At 37.6% G+C, this 14456-nt stretch overlaps 2 protein-coding genes across 2 annotated transcripts; both read left to right on the forward strand.

Annotated features, from left to right (window-relative positions):
- Positions 1 to 526: 526 nt before the first annotated feature.
- LOC112667519 (olfactory receptor 52H1-like) lies at positions 527 to 5912 on the forward strand. The gene has a single exon (XM_025459253.3). It carries the CDS (start codon positions 1049 to 1051, stop codon positions 2216 to 2218), a length of 1170 nt encoding a protein of 389 aa, XP_025315038.1. The 5' UTR covers positions 527 to 1048; the 3' UTR covers positions 2219 to 5912.
- Positions 5913 to 8289: 2377 nt separating this feature from the next.
- LOC112667521 (olfactory receptor 52H1-like) lies at positions 8290 to 14455 on the forward strand. The gene has a single exon (XM_025459256.3). It carries the CDS (start codon positions 13440 to 13442, stop codon positions 14385 to 14387), a length of 948 nt encoding a protein of 315 aa, XP_025315041.1. The 5' UTR covers positions 8290 to 13439; the 3' UTR covers positions 14388 to 14455.
- The last annotated feature ends 1 nt before the right edge of the window (position 14456 follows it).

The following is a 14456-nucleotide window of genomic DNA, read 5'->3' on the forward strand; positions in this document are numbered from 1 at the left end:
ATAAACTGTCTCCTCTACTAAGTTAGGGGGCAGAGATCCTCCAAGATTTAGGGCATCATCATCCATGAAGCCATAAATCATCCTCTGAGCTCACTACCCTTTGCCTGAGTCAGGAGAAAGCTGCTTACCTGTCCTTGTGCACTTGTTGGTGGATAAATTCTCTTATTTTCACATTACGGGAAGCTACCCTCCTAATCTGAACCATATGTCAATCTCTGGGTAACAAAGTCTCCTGTATCACCTACCCCTCTAGAATCTATTCTTTATTTTTCCTTCCCTTTTAATTATTCCTTGTATTACTCTATTGAAGTTCTTCAGTTTATTTTTTTAGCTTTTTTTAAATAATAAATTTGTTTTTTATTGGTGTTCAATTTGCCAACATACAGAATAATACCCAGTGCTCATCCCGTCAAGTGCCCAACTCAGTGCCCGCCACCCAGTCACCCCCACCCCCCGCCCTCCTCCCCTTCCACTACCCTTAGTTTCCCAGAGTTAGGAGTTAGTTCGTTCCCAGAGTTAGGAGTCTTTCATGTTCTGTCTCCCTTTCTGATATTTCTCACTCATTTTTTCTCCTTTCCCCTTTATTCCCTTTCATTATTTTTTATATTCCCCAAATGAATGAGACCATATAATGTTTGTCCTTCTCCGATTGACTTATTTCACTCAGCATAATACCCTGCAGTTCCATCCACGTCGAAGCAAATGGTGGGTATTTGTCGTTTCTAATGGCTGAGTAATATTCCATTGTATACATAGACCACATCTTCAATTTATTTTCTAAAAAACATTGGCAGAAACCTAATATTTGCTCTATAAAAGTCCATTTCTCAAAGCTCATCCCATTTAATAGTTGTAATTTATTCTACTTGTCTCCCTCCACTGCCCTCCCTCTCTCTTACATACACAGACCTTTTCTTCATATATAATGTAATAATTTCCTTCTCCATTTGAGCCCAGGCTTATTACAAATAATCTACATTGAGAAATAGACACAGTTACTTAGGTTTAATCACATGAAATTGCTGACCTACAAAAAAAGCATTCTGTAATGTGTATTAATAAATGTATAAAAGAAATGAAGTGGGGCCACTGGCAAAGAAAAGGGATAATAAAAAGTCAATTCTATAGGTGTCAACATCCAGGGGGCAGAGGGGACTCTCAGGCAAGATGCCTGAATGCGACAGTTGCAGTCACCTACCATGGTCAGTCCCAGCCCATTCTATCGCTGATGTGTCCTCAGGGCCCCAAAGCCAGTGGATCCCAGACTGAGGAGACCATGTATAATCTGAGCTGTTACAATCCTGGTTCCTTTATCCTTGTGGGGATACCTGGCCTGGAGAAGTTTCACATCTGGATCGGGATTCCCTTTTGTGTCATCTATGTTCTGGCTCTTGTGGGTAACTGCACCCTCCTCTACCTCATTGCAGTGGAGCACAGCCTCCATGAGCCCATGTTTTTCTTCCTAGCTATGCTGGCTACCACGGACCTCATCCTGTCCACTGCCACAGTGCCCAAACTGCTCACTAACCTCTGGCTGCACTCCCAGGAAATAACCTTCTCTGGCTGTCTCACCCAGATGTTTTTCCTCCACTTCAGCTTTGTAGTCGACTCAGCCATCCTGTTGGCCATGGCATTTGATCGCTACATTGCCATCTGCTTCCCCTTGAGGTACACCACCATCCTGACTCCGCAGGTGATCATCAAGCTTGCAGCGAGCATTGTTGTAAGGAGCTTCTCTGTCATCTTGCCAGATGTTTTTCTGCTGAAACGGTTACCCTTCTGTGGGACACGCATCATACCACACACATACTGTGAGCACATAGGTGTTGCTCGGCTTGCCTCTGCTGACATCTCCATCAACATCTGGTATGGCTTTTCTGTGCCTCTTATGACTGTCATCTCAGATGTGATCATTATTGCTGTTTCCTATACCTTCATCCTCCGTGCTGTCTTTCAGCTCTCATCTCAGGGTGCCCGCCAGAAGGCCCTCAGCACTTGTGGTTCTCATGTCTGTGTCATCCTCATGTTTTACACACCTGCCTTCTTCTCCATCCTTGCCCATCGCTTTGGGCATAGTGTCCCTCGAAATGTGCTTATCCTGTTTGCCAACCTCTATGTGGCCATCCCCCCTGCTCTCAATCCTATTGTCTATGGAGTGAAGACTAAGCAGATCCAGGACAAATTTATTCTCCTCTTCTCTTTGAAGAAGACACAATGAGTGGGGGAGAGTCACTGAAGGAGAAGTTTAAGTAAAAATAGACTAGGTGAAATTTTATAGAACACAGACATAAAAATAAAACTGTAACTCCCATTAACTTGAAATTTTAGGGTTCTAGCTGTATGCAAAGTATGGGAAGGGAGGAAATAGGAGAAAGAAAATACTCTAGACTTTCAGAAAATCAAGGGTTTTCTTGATCAATTTTCTCATCATTTATATGAAGGAGGTGATAATGGGTACACAAGAGCACTAATGCTCAGGTTTACATTTTTCCTGTTGCTAATTTTGAGATATTTGAAGGCTAGGTATTTCCTAACATACAACTCACCCCCGTGTTTCTCATTTGCTAAGTTAAAGGCAAAGGCTCTTGTGTTCCTTTTTTCAGTAGCTATCAATGTTTTCAACTATAACTACCAAACTTGCTGCTTTACACTTCAGTCCTGAGTCTATACACTTTAAATCCCACCTCCTATGACCTGTACTTGCTTTACTTTTTTCTTTAACCATCTCAAATTACATAGAACTGATTATCTTTTGTATCTGTCCTCTTAATTTGCATGTTCCAAGAAAATGTTTACTACCTTTGGCCCATATTTTACAATTATTAATTAATTGAATTAAACCTAATTATGACAGGGTAATATTGGTTAATTCATTTCACAGATGAGGAAATGGAGACTTATGAAATGATAGAAAGACAATTAGTAGATTTAGGATCCAAACCCAGGTCTGTCTGATTCAGAATTCTTTATCCAATTGCTTCCTGGTTGTCTACTCACTTGAATGGCTTTCAAATGCCTCCAACTTAATTTCTCCAAAACTGACCTGGGAATTCACTAACTTCTTCCATAAAAAGTGCCCTTCCTTTTCAGTCTTCTTTTACAGTGAATGGCACTACCACCAACATGAATTCCCAAGCCAGAAACCTATGGTTTGTCCTTGATTTATCCTACATCACACTCCAACAAAATTAAGTCGATATTTGGGTTAAATATTTTATTTAAAGTTGCTTATAAGTGATACTAGTAGATATATACATGAAATTCTCACCTCTTTCATGACCATGACCAGCTTGCCTGGGCCCTTCTCTAACATCCATCCCTCTGAGAGTATTTCAAAGTCATCTTTTTAAAGGAGTTCCATCCCTGCTCCATTCAATCCATTCTCTCTATAAAAGCTAGAGTGATCATTTTAGAATTCATATGATGGTGTCACGTTGCACCTTGCATCTCTTGAATAATTCTATTGTCTTTATGATCAATTCAAGGAATGGGAGAATTTAATGAAAAGAGCAATCTTCCCTGAACTCAGAGCTTTACATTTAATTTACCTTTATTTATACTTCATTTATATTTATTTCACTTAATTTGCATATCTCTGACTCTGAGCAAGTAATTTCAGAAGCGATATTCTTTTTGTGTGTGTCATACTCAATGTCTTGTTACTTAACAACAAGTTGGTGTGAGTGTAGAGTGTGTATTGACTGGAGTTGGGTAGGAGCCATCTATGTTTCTCTTAAGAAACCATCCCAGGATAAAAATGCCTATTTCCTAACAATTTCCACTGAAAAGGAAGCAATAAATTTAATCAAGATGAGCATATTAAATTACTTGGGAATAAGAAGTAAAGAGTAAAATTGGTATAATGGATAAGATCTCTGTGTACGTTGGTCTGTGTGTGTGTTGACATTTTCTTTGCTGTCTGTACTGTCCTTAGGCAGTTCAAAAAATACACAAGCAGGGCTGCTTTATCTATGCCATAATTACAAATCATAATACTTATTTGCATGTTTATCTATCGATGCCTACATCATGAGTTCCTTGAAGGAAGAAACTTAGTCCTAGGCATCTTCTTATACCCTTTTATATGAAAATATCTAACATGTGTTCTCAGTAAAGGTTTCATACATCTTCAAACTTTATCAGAAACCTCTTCCTTAAGGCCATTATACCTTACTTTTCCTTTCTTCCTTCTCTATCCAATTTAGATTCCATACTATATTATTGCAGTCTTTGTCTTGTTTATCCTAAACTCAACTGTCTCTCTTACATACTCAGGAATCCTAATGAATCCTGATGAAGTTAGCCCTGTATTTTGGGGAAGTTGGAGAAAAAGACTGCACAAGACATACTGATACTACAGTTCATGAATTCAGACAATACACAACCAGACTTGCCTACTTTCAGCTTCTCAAATGCATCAGATTTCTCCTTTTCTCTTCCACATGTGCTTTCTCTTTATTCTTTGCCTAGCAATTTATGTTTAAGCTTCAGCTAAAAATACCCTTAGATATTCCTTTTTTAGTCCTGTATTTGGCTACTACCTTTCACATACATTCTCATTGTACAATGTACTTTTCATTTTAAGACTTACCACAACTTTAATAAGGTGATTGCTCATATACTCAGTTGTTTAATGTCTATTCCTCCATTATATGTCATCAAGAACCAGGTTCATGCCTGCCTTGTTTATCATTGCTTCCTATCATTTAGAAGCTCCTGCTTTGTAATAGGAATGCAATAGGGCAGCCCAGGTGGCTCAGCAGTTTAGTGCCACCTTGAGCCAGGGCCTGATCCTGGAGACCCGGGATCGAGTCCCATGTTGGGCTCCCTGCATGGAGCCTGCTTCTCCCTCTGCCTGAGTCGCTCCCGCTCTCTCTCTCTCTCTGTCTCTATGTCTTTAATTAATAAAAAAAATTAAAAAAGGAATGCAATAAATGCTGAATAAAAGAGTTGAAATGAATGAGTTTTAATGAAGGAATGAGATCCATCTTCCTTAGTAGAAGTCTACCGGCATTTGTAAGTCTGCATAATTAGAGAAAGAATTATGGAGAGTCATGGAAAAAAAAAAGATTTATTTTCTCTATAGTCAGGTAATAGGTTGTTTCCTCACTTATTCTTCAGAGTTCTTCTTTCAATTAAGCATTTTTAAACAATTAAGCATTACATCACATCTGTGTTTAATTGCTCATCTCTTTTTATACATGCAGAAACTTATTTCTAGAACAGTTAAAGCATTTTGTTAGAGTACAAAAAGAGGAATGAGTAGAACAGGGATAAATTCCAGATGTTTAGCCACTAGACATTGAAAGTAGTGGGAAGTTGTACATAGTGTTCTGTTGGAAGGATGAGATTGTACCCTAGCTGGCTAGCTATGATTTTTAGATTTGCATGTGCTTTGTGTTTTGCCTTAAACAAATAGATTAGTAGCCTGTAGTCTAAAAAAATTGAATGAACACAAAGTTAGTGATGATTCTACACTGAGGGGAGTTGGACAGAACTACCAAGCAAGACTAAGCATTGGGGTAGGTATCTAAGAAGAGAAGCCTCTTCACACCTGGAAAGATGCTGCCTCAGTGAGAATTATCCCCAGAGTTTTTTTATACAAGGTTAGAAGCAGATACATTTCAGTCCAATAGATATTTATTGATTTTCCTCTATGAAGTACTCTCAGCTAGGGATTCAGAGGAAAATGAAACAGTCTCTACACAAGAAGTATTAGGAGTTCTATATTGGGCTAACACATAGTAAAATGACTCTTGACAGACTTTCTTTTTTTATTTTTTATTTTTATTTATTTATTTTTTAATAAATTTATTTTTTATTGGTGTTCAATTTACCAACATACAGAATAACACCCAGTGCTCATCCCGTCAAGTGCCTCCCTCAGTGCCCGTCACCCAGTCACCCCCACCCCCCGCCCTCCTCCCCTTCAACCATCCCTAGTTCGTTTCCCAGAGCTAGGAGTCTTTATCAAATTACTGATCAAGCTAGATCATGACCCCGCTGAGGCTCAGGTATGCTATCATCATGAATTCCAAAATTTCCAAGCCACCACTAATATGAGCAGAAGTGTAAGTTTCTAAAGCTGGGAAAGTATTAATTTGACTGAATCCTTCTTCGTGTCCCAGACTGACTTGGAGCCTTGGGACCGGAGGCCTACAGGTCCCCTGGGTTCAGAGGCTTTCTGTTCTAATTTGTCTCTAATCCTGGGAGATGACAAGAGAAGTACATTGGCAATCCTCTTTTCCAGGCTTTGTGTTGATTCTGCCCTACAGTAAGCATGATCTTATATGTCTGTTCCTATGTCCCTGTGTCTGTCCTTACTAACTCTGGTGCTGCTTCTTTTGTTCTTTGCTCTGTTTTTCATCTGCTGTGCTTCTGCACTCTCTGATTATCTCCTTGCCTTTGCAAAGCAGTTCTGAGACCAGGATCTGCAAGGTGTAAGCCCATGGTGAGCAATGCAGAACTATGAGGAAGTAATGGAGTAGAGCCAATTAGAAAAGGCTCTACTAGAGCTGGTGAAGAGGAAAGAGACAGATGGGGAAAGAAGGAGCTCCAAGAGGAGAGGGCAAGATTAGAATTCTACATATAGATTATAGAGCTGCCGCTCATGCTAAAAAATGGTATGAAATAGAGGTGTCTATTAGGAGCTTTATTCTGAGCTCCTCCCATTTATTTCCCTAAAATATTTCTAGGCTTTTCTAAAGGTCAAAATTTATAATGCTACGGATGTAAAAATAAGTAAATAAATAAATAAATAAATAAATAAATAAATAAATAATAAAATGAGTAGTCATGATAGACTTAGAACTGACCATTTCGGACTGGGTCCAGACACCTCGAGATTGAAATTTCATACACCATCTCAGAGACTTTTAGGTTATCTTATATGTGTAAACATCAGTTTGTATTTGTGAGTACATTTACGAATGAGTGTCCTATTGTTTTTGGGGAATCATAGGGGTAAGCACTCAGATGTCCACCTACCCTAGACACCACAGAGGGACACAAACACAAAACAGATTTGAACAGTTACTTTTTGGATTGGATCTTAAAATAGTCCTTCTTGTAACCCATGGGCCAACCATGGATATCCCTTTCTCTAAAATAGGGCAGAAGAAAGATATTCACATAGACAAACTTAGCATAAAAAAGAGAAATAAAGTCAAGGTTTGGATTATAATACCTCATGATCAAGATATTACCGAAAGTCCTGTCCTGTGTTTAGTTTAGTGCTAGAGGAGATGGAGCTTGTAGAGACATTGGATGTGTTATTGCAATATTCCTAGTCTTAGGAGAGAGAAGAAAAATGCTCCTCAGTCAATCAGAGACCAGTAAATAAGGTGGTAGTAGAATACTTGCTAAAATGCAAAATCTTATTCAGGAACCTGTAATCAAAGGGACTGTGATCAAAGAGTACTAGTGCTAGGAGATTAAAGAGAATGTATAGTTAGTGATGCCTGAGAAGTTCCAAGAAGGCAAACGTAAAGCCCACAGACCTTTTTCTGTATCTAGAACTTTGAAGGTAGGTGAGGAAGGTGTACTAATTTCCCACATCTAGCTGAGTCCTTCCTCCCAGACCATCTTTCATCACTGTGCAGTGTTTGTGGATTCATTCCATAGGTTTGTTTGGTGGGAGCCTTCATCCAGTTTGGAAATATTTAAATAAGGGAAGCAAGTTTTCATGCGTTTCTAGATCTTTAGTTTTCCAAGTTTTATGTGGAGGAGCCTACTTTATATTGTTGTGGTAGGCTGAGAGGACATAAGACTGAGGGAATGGTGAATAAATGAGAGGATATTCACAACACTATTTGAATGATCAAGTTAATTAGTATGAAGTCCACTGGTCTCTCTGGCACTCATTTATTCAAGAACCTATTGAACACTCTGTGACACATTCTGTTCTAGGGATAGAACAGTGAAATAAGCAGACGTGATATATATCCTCTTAAACTTTATCACTTATTAAATGAGAAAGCAAAATAAAATAAAATAAAATAAAATAAAATAAAAATAGTGTGATAAGTGCTCTGATTGGATAATGTGGAGTGCCAGGAGTATACCTGGGGCATTACCTAATTTGGATATTGTTCAGGAAAGCTTGTTTTGTGCTATAGATGAGAGAAAGTTTGCTAGAGAAAGAAAGAAAATGGACGAAGCTGAAGAAACTTTCTTTCTTTTTTTTTTTTAATTTATTTTGTATTGGTGTTCAATTTACTAACATACAGAATAACCCCCAGTGCCCGTCACCCAGTCACCCCCACCCCCGCCCTCCTCCCCTTCCACCACCCCTAGTTCGTTTCCCAGAGTTAGCAGTCTTTACGTTCTGTCTCCCTTTCTGATATTTCCCACACATTTCTTCCCCCTTCCCTTATTTTCCCTTTCACTATTATTTATATTCCCCAAATGAATGAGAACATATAATGTTTGTCCTTCTCCGACTGGCTTACTTCACTCAGCATAATACCCTCCAGTTCCATCCACGTTGAAGCAAATGGTGGGTATTTGTCATTTCTAATAGCTGAGTAATATTCCATTGTATACATAAACCACATTGAAGAAACTTTCAAGACCAAATGTAGGTGGAAAAGAAATCAGATAAGAATATTCCTCAAAGCTGAAATTTAAATTGGGGTGACACACTCAGTGGACTAAAGTTATCTCATGTTTGACATGGAAGAAGGCTTTATGGCCTCTTCTACTTTGATATTCTCTTCTGGGATCTAGTGTTAGGTAATATTTGTTTCTGACTGAACAAGAAAAATTATTGAAAGTCTTTAAAGTCTTTAAAGCATTGAGGAACTACATGGGTGTCAGTAATGCCATGGTGTTAGGTATAAAACCATGAGTTTTATGCAAATTCTTCAGTTATGAGATTATGCAGCAAGAGATATACAGATGTGGATACTACTCATAGGATCAGATAATGTGTCTTCAAATTAATGTCTATTTGCTTACCTTAGTTGATAGTAAACAAATGGGCATATTTTAAATAATCTTAAAATTATTCTCTAAAATCAGGAGACAAAGTAGAAGCCAAGGAAACAAAATAAAACAGGGCAAACTTGACTTGAAGTTCATAGATATGGAAGAATTTGCTGGTGTTTCAGCAACTTCATCACTCCTCTTTCCATCACCCCTCTATTGACCGATAAGTCCTATCAATTCTGTCTCCTCATCTTTCTGAAGACAATCTCTTCTGTTACAGTAATGCAGGCTGCCATTTTTTACTTCACTTCAGTCATGATCATACTCAGTCCCTTGTTTACAGAATGGGTTCCTAGTTCATCTGGGTACATATTAGGACTTACAAGTAATGTTCAAATAAAGGAATATATTTAGGTTTCACAAAATAGTTTAACTAGCTTTTAAAATAAACTTAGAACATTTTCGGGCTTCCTATATGCTCAGAAATCAGTTGTATCCTACATGAATTACCTGCTCTTTAAATATGAGAAGATATATTTGATGAAATTGTCTAGTTTGGGCACCATTCGGAGGGAGATAGGTCTCTGATAACCTTTTTATTTTATATAAATTGGTTTACTTAGGTTGTATGATTATTCATCAATCATGTTTGTTTCTGTATATTTTCCCAAGTATCTTAATTTTACTTTAATTGTCAGAGCATTATAAGGGACTTCAAAATACCATTATTGTTTAAAAATATATCTTCTTTGTCATTAGAAAATTTTTTGTCTTTTTTATCTTGATTTTAATCATTATGCTTATGTAATTCACTTGTGACTTTAGAGAATTCTACTGATTACATTTTTTTTTTTTACTTTTTTCTCTTTTTAAAGTAATTGATTTCCAATTTTGGATATTTAATATACTTATATTAATTATTCTTATTTCATTGATAATGTGTTTAAAGATTTTTTTCAGAGATTTTATTTATTTATTTACGAGAGACACAGAGACAGAGGTAGAGACACAGGTAGAGGGAGAAGCAAGTTCCATGCAGGGACCCCTGTGTGGGACTTGATCCCAGAGCTCCGGGATCACGCCCTGAGCCAAAGGCAGATGCTCAACCACTGAGCCATCCAGGTGTCCCTTAAAACTAACATTTTGAATCCTAAAGCAACATCTACTAGTTTTCGAAGATTTGCCATTTAGTGAATCTTTGGTGCTGTTCTCTAGTCTGTATCTACCTTTTTGTCTTTCTGCCTTATTTGATATTTCCTGATTGTTTACCTAAATATATTTCTTAAAAACCTCATTCTCATACACATTTCAGGCGCATATACTTTTAATATAAGCTAGAGGTTTTATTGTGATACTGTTTACATATATTCATATATGATGCATATATCTTTTTGATTCATGAGGAATTTTTTAATTGTGAATCCAACTACATATTCTTCTGCAATAAATAAGAAATAATTTCCAAGCCTTTTGTGGAATTATCCAGTATTGTCTCACCAATCTTGATTCCTCTAATTGCATATAGTATAAAAATTACAACCAATTTTGGAGCTATATATTCTGTCCTTGGGTGTATTTATTCTTGAGCCAGCAAGATACTATGTAGTTTAGTCATGTATTTGATTTATGTGTGTATGCATTTAATAAATGCATTCAAGTTAATCATGTCATTTTATTGTTAATTGATAAATCATATAATCCTTTTTCTTATCATTTAAAATTTTTCTTTACACATTTTTTTTGCTATTTAAAAACATTCTGAAATTATGTTGCCCTTTAAATATTACCAGCTAACCTTCTCTGTTTTATTCCAGTTTTAGTATGTGTCCTGCAGAAGTAGCACTATTTTGGCATCTTTTGATTCCTATACACATAGCTTTACCTCATTCTTTTTGAAAGCCATATACTATTACATTGTATGAACATACTGTAAATGTTAAAATAATTCCCATATAAAAATTAAACTGATGCTAGCTTTTCAATTTTTATTTTCATATTAAAATTTCTCTCAAATTTCATATTATAAATGTTGCTGCTGTGAATATCTTTTTGCCATTTTAATTTATATAATTGTATCTCTAGATCCTATATTTGGAACTTCTGGGGCAATGGATATGTGCATTTTATGTTTTGATACACATTGTCAAATTAGTATCTAAGAATGTTATATAGTAAACCCTTCTAAAATAGTTATGACAACTCTTACTTCCTCAGACCCTTCACAGGATGTATATTATCAATGATACCATTGATCATTTTAAGTCTTGATTGATAAATAATATACCTCATCATTCATGTTTATATTAAGTTTAATTATTTACGAGACCAAAAATATTCTACATATTGTTACACATTAGAGTTTCTTCTTATATGACCTGGTTATTCATATCCATTGTTACTTTTTCCACTTGATCACAGGGCTTTGCTTTAGGGATCTGTAAGAATACTTTAAATAAATGTTAATGGAATTATATATTTTTCATTTAGATTAGTCTTTAATTGTGGTGCTTTTGTCATGGAATTTATTGTCTCCTGCTTAATTATCATTTCTCTGTAATAGTTTGTTCTTCCAATTTCCATATTTTGTCCTTCTTTCTTCCTTTAGATGTTATCTGGGTGTATATGTGGTAGGGAATATGAGATGCGGGTGAGGTGATTTATAGATAATTTTGTGAATAGGGAACCAAAATCCTGGATCCTGAAACCTAGCTAAGGCTTCTCTATGTGTCTCTGCTATACCTGTATCTATTTTTAAAGAGGTGGACTCCATGTAGATTTAAGCACTGAAGATATTTACTGCTGCCAATGGTCAGCCTTGCCATTTCTTCTTATCTGGAATTATAGTCTTTCCATTTTCTTTTCTTTCTAGTTGGGACAGACTTTACATCATATCTGCCTTTAATTGCTCAGGGAAAATCGGTGCATTTGAGTTAGAATGCAGAGGTCTTGATGAGAGATGATAGCATGTAGGATAGAGCAGTCAATGCGAGGATAGCAATAAGTTGATGTAAGACAGAATGAACACTTACTTGTAACATGATACTTGTTTGGAAGATGAGCAAGATGATTGTGTGTGAAAGAATAGGATTGAGATAATTTCAAGGCTTCTAGACTAAGAAACCGTGTTATACTATCATTTGCTGAGTTGGAAAACATTATAGGAGAAACAGATTTGAAGCAATGGAAAGAGAAATAAGATAGTTTGAAATATGCTGAATTGGATGCACCTGTGGTATTTCTAAGCTAGCAGGCATTGAGTAAGTAACTAGTTCCAAACCTGAGGGGAGAGAAATATCTGTAAAATTATAAACTTCAGAATCTTCAACATAGGAGACACAAAGTCATGGCATTTGGGGATATCACCCAGATGGAGTTTGTTGACCTAGATAGAGTAGCAGATATAGAGCACTACAGAATAACAACATTCAAGAACAGGTAGAAAGAAAAATGAGAGACTACTGAAGTTGGAGAAGATATTTGTGTGTCATGTCACAAATAGAAGACTTTTGGGAAGAGGTCCCGACTATTTCAATGAAATCTCACAAGAATGAATTGTTACATAGATTAGATAGGGGCAAGAATACTGGGGTATAACTACCCAGAGACTGGGCTGCCCCTGCTGAGATATCTTCTGTGAGAGTTGAGAGGAGGATTATATTCTTTCCTTGAGACCAATCTGACATAGTAAGCTAATGGAGAATGTCTTTTCTTGGAAGATTTTCCAACCTGGGAATATCTGAAGGCAGAGTAAACCACCTAAACCATAGCCTTTAGGGAAGAATATATTTTGTTTCCTCTTTAAGCTGGTGAACTTTGCTACAATACTAATGAGAACCAAGGTAAATGTCCCACTGTGGAGAAAGAGCAGAAAAGAGACTGCATGGTCTACTTCAGAGTTAGACCCCTTGAGACTCTACAGTTGTTAGTCCAGTTCACTAGGGCTGGAACTTTACATTGAACTTGTGCCAAATCCCCAACTAGCCATTGTCTCTCCACCTAATAGTATTTTGAGCACCTATTTTCCTAGAAAACTTCCTGGGGAACAGCGCGGGTGCTCAGCATTTTAGCGCCACCTTCAGCCCAGGGTGTGATCCTGGAGACCCAGGTCGAGTTCCGCGGCGGGCTCCCTGCATGGTGCCTGCTTCCCTCTCTCTCTGTGTCTCTCATGAATAAATAAATAAAATCTTAAAAAAAAAAAAAAGAAAATAAAAACAACTTCCTGGGTTCCTGGTAACTAGGCAGGTCTAAAAGTATATGACTGGGGTTATGTGATTTGTATCTCTGGGAAAAATTATTTTGATACCTCTCTTAATATGACTTAAAATTCCAAGTAAAAGTTTAGCAGGTGTTTATTAGCAAAAAAAAAGTGACAAATGATAGTCTGTCACTTCACAGAGCTGCAAATAAGTGGATAATACTGAAGTAGGTTCAGAGGTGGACGTCTATAGATCACTAGCAATCAGCCATGAAATTTTTATTTCCAGGCTATGAGGCACATCTAATCCAAGACCATGGTGGCCACATTCAACTTGAGCAGCTTCAATCCGGGCCCATTCATCTTACTGGGAATCCCAGGGCTGGAGGAGTTTCATGTCTGGATTGGGATTCTCTTCTTTATTATCTATCTTGTGGCCCTGGCGGGCAACAGCATCCTTCTCTACCTTATTTCCATGGAGCGTACCCTTCATGAGCCCATGTTCTTTTTCCTCTCCATGCTGGCTGCTACAGATGTCATCCTGTCTAATACATGTGTACCCAAAACATTCAGCATCTTCTGGCTAGGTCCTCAGGAAATCACTTTTCCTGCATGCCTTACTCAGATGTTCTTTCTCCACTACAGCTTTGCTATGGATTCTGCTATTCTGCTGGCTATGGCATTTGATCGCTATGTTGCTATTTGCTTCCCCCTAAGGTATACGAATATTCTCACCCGTCAGATTATTACTAAGATTGTAGTGGCTATTGTCAGCAGGAGCTTTTGTATCATCTTCCCATGTGTCTTCCTATTAAAGAGACTGCCTTTTTGCCGAACACTCTTCATTCCACACACATACTGTGAGCACATAGGCATAGCCCAACTAGCCTGTGCGGATATCTCCATCAACATCTGGTATGGATTAGCTGTACCTATAATGACTGTCACATCAGACTTGATCCTTATTGGCATCTCCTACGGTCTCATCCTTCGTGCCGTCTTTAACCTTCCATCTCGAGATGCCCGCAAGAAAGCCCTCAACACGTGTGGTTCCCATGTTTGTGTCATTCTTATATTCTATACACCAGCCATGTTCTCTGTCCTCACCCACCGTTTTGGTCACAATATTCCTCGCTCTTTCCACATACTGACTGCCAACCTCTATGTAGCCATCCCTCCTGCACTCAATCCAATCATCTATGGGGTGAAGACCAAGCAGATTCGGGAGAAAATCATCTTACCCTTCTTCTCTAAAGGGAATTAGTGACATGAGATGGAGAACTTGGGAAAGAAAACAGGTAACTATATTGACTTTGGAATGTATTTCATTTTT

Source organism: Canis lupus, chromosome 21 (assembly GCF_003254725.2).
Source record: "Canis lupus dingo isolate Sandy chromosome 21, ASM325472v2, whole genome shotgun sequence".
In the NCBI taxonomy this organism is placed as follows: Eukaryota; Metazoa; Chordata; class Mammalia; order Carnivora; family Canidae; genus Canis; species Canis lupus.